The sequence below is a fragment of the Cebus imitator genome, unplaced genomic scaffold (assembly GCF_001604975.1).
Source record: "Cebus imitator isolate Cc_AM_T3 unplaced genomic scaffold, Cebus_imitator-1.0 Scaffold20, whole genome shotgun sequence".
Taxonomy (NCBI): Eukaryota; Metazoa; Chordata; class Mammalia; order Primates; family Cebidae; genus Cebus; species Cebus imitator.
The window spans coordinates 9200172-9202697 of record NW_016107335.1 but is presented as its reverse complement, the minus strand read 5'-3'; the positions used below and the strand labels follow the sequence as shown (position 1 = coordinate 9202697).

Here is a 2526-nt window from a genome sequence, read left to right as displayed (position 1 = left end):
ACTCTCACTCTGTCGCCCAGGCTGGAGTGCAGTGGTACGATCTGGGCTCACTGCAACCTCCACTTCCCAGGTTCAAGCGATTTTCTTGCCTCATCTCCGGAGTAGCTGAGACGTGCGCCACCACACCCAGCTAATTTTTGTATTTTTAGTAGAGACGGGGTTTCACCGTGTTGACCAGGATAGTCTTGATCTGCTGACCTCATGATCCACCCGTCTCCACCTTCCAAAGTACTGAGATTACAGGTGTGAGTCACCGTGCCCGGCCAGGTTGGGATATTTCAACAAGAATTTCCAAAATGAATAATGACAAATATTGATTTGATTTCTTTGTTACCTTAAAGTAACATGTCCTAACCTTTCCCCAAATCCTAGGGGTGCACCTCACTTAGGGTCTCAGTTTGTCTTTTTTCTATGATAGCCGACTACACTTTTGCTTGGCCCAAATATTTGTGAAAATAATTTCTTATCCCCCTAAAAAAGAAAAAGCTAAAACAAAAACAAAAACAAAAAAACCCTGAACAAACCCAAACGCAGAAAGAACAAAATTACAGATTTCTAGCGGGGAGAGTTTGCCAGCTTGTTGGACAAAGACTGTGAGATGAATGGGAAATGCAGAAAAGAGAAAACAAAGCTTCAGCTGCATACAGCACATTTAGTTGAATCTGCCTCAGCACAAGCGGAGGAAAACGGGCCCTGCGGTTTATTCAAGACGCCTCAGGGCCTAAACGAGGGAAAGATTGATTCACACTTGCCGTGTCCTGGACCAAGGCTAAGGTAGGATCCTCGTGGGTGGCTGAGGGCTTTCACTGGCGGGCCCCGGGGGAAGAAGGGACCCTAGAGACCCCAGGAGGGGAGGCCGGGCTTAGGAAAAAAAAATCCTACAATCTTCAAGTTTGTTCTGTAAAACTTTTAAAAGAGAGTTTAAAACGTTCACTTAAGTTTCCCTGGCTTCTCCCTGAGTACCCATGTACCCTTTTTTCTTTCCTCGACTCATAGTTCTGTGGTGCGTGGGAGGCGCTGCAACAGGAGGCCCCGGCCAGGGCCAGCCCCCTTCCCCACGCAGCTTTCCCTCGCCAGGTTTCGCGCTTTCCCGCGCCGCTCCTTCCCGCAGCCCTCCCGGCTCCCGCGTGGGACGCGGAAAGGGGTTGGGCGCCGCGCCTGCCCCGGAGTGGCTTCCGCCTGATGGAGCCCTGCTGGAGGCCGCGGCACTCCGGGCGGGCGAAGGTGGGCGGCCCAACCTGGGTCCCGGACGCCGCGGGCTGCGGTCCTCGGGCTGCAGGGGGCGCTGCGCGCGTCCTCGGGCACGGCCGCCGAGCGCAGCTCTTTTTTAAAGGGCCAGCGGGGCATGTGGTTTGTCACGGCCGCCAGGCAGGAGCTCCCACCCTCGGCGGCTCCCGCTCCGCTTCTGCCGTCGCCGCCGCGCCGTCCCTGGCCCGACAGGCCGGGTCCAGGCACTGCAGCCCCGCGAGGGACGCGGGCAGCCATGGCCGAAGCGGCGCCCGCCCTGGTAAGCGCCCTGGTAAGGCCGGGCGGACTCCAGGACGGCCCAGGCCGCCGCCGCGTGAGCCCGCGCGAGGGACTCTGGCCGCGCGCGGCCGCCTGGCGAAAGGGCCCTGCCCGCAGTCTCCACGCTCGCCGCCCCCGGCCCATCGCCCGACCCGCGTCAGGGCTCGAGGTCTGCCTGCCGCCTGCCCGCCGGCCTCCAATGGCATTGACCGGGTGGCCCAAACGCCAGGCCCGGCGGGCGAGGCCCCGACGTCAGCGACGGAGGACCCGGTCGGTCCCTCTGCGGCCTCTGCCAGGCCCGGCGCCAGAGTCACGCTCGGCGACGAGGAGGCCGCGCCTCGGATGCATTGTCGCATTTGCGGCTCCGTGGCTCCCCCACGGCAGGCAGGGCGGGCAGGGGCCGTCGGCCGCACCGGACACTCGCGGAGGCTGAGATGGGATGGGACTAGCCCAGGGTCACTCACCTAGCAGAGGCGGGAGCCTCACGCCTGGGCAGGGACTTTGCAATTAGACCGCTTTAAAACGCCTTATATTCTACTTTTACCTAAGAGAAACATATTAATTGTTGTTTACAAGAGAGATTACAGAGTAAAAAAAAAGATTACTGGAGCAGATTTTATTTTAAAATTTCATTTTATTTTACTTTTTGAGAGTCTTGCTCTGTCGCCCAGGCTGGAGTGCAGTGGCATGATCTCGGCTCACTACACCCCCTGCCTCCCGGGTTCAAGCGATTCTCCTGCCTCAGCCTCCCAAGTAGCTGGGACTACAGGTGCCCACCACCACACCTGGCTAATTTTTGTATTTTTAGTAGAGACCGGGTTTCATTATGTTAGCCGGGCTGGTCTCGAACTCCTGACCTTGTGATCTGCCTAACTTGGCCTTCCAAAGTGCTGAGATTACAGGTGTGAGCCGCCGTGTTTGGCCATTTTAAAATTAAAAAATTATATATATATGTATATTATATATATATTTTTTCAGACAGGGTCTCACTCTGTCACCCAGGCTGGAGTGCAGTGACAT

General features: G+C 56.8%; 1 protein-coding gene across 2 annotated transcripts in view; it reads left to right on the top strand.

The window, feature by feature from the left end:
- Positions 1-1315: 1315 nt before the first annotated feature.
- Positions 1316-2526, top strand: part of ZNF783 (zinc finger family member 783) — a 22718-nt gene continuing 21507 nt past the window's right edge. For both annotated transcript variants that reach the window (XR_005198794.1, XM_017521053.2), the window contains exon 1: positions 1316-1507. Coding sequence is in view for 1 of the 2 variants with exons in the window: in XM_017521053.2 (XP_017376542.1) it covers positions 1346-1507 (162 nt within the window). In the remaining variant the exon portion in view is untranslated. The remainder of the gene's footprint in view (positions 1508-2526) is intronic.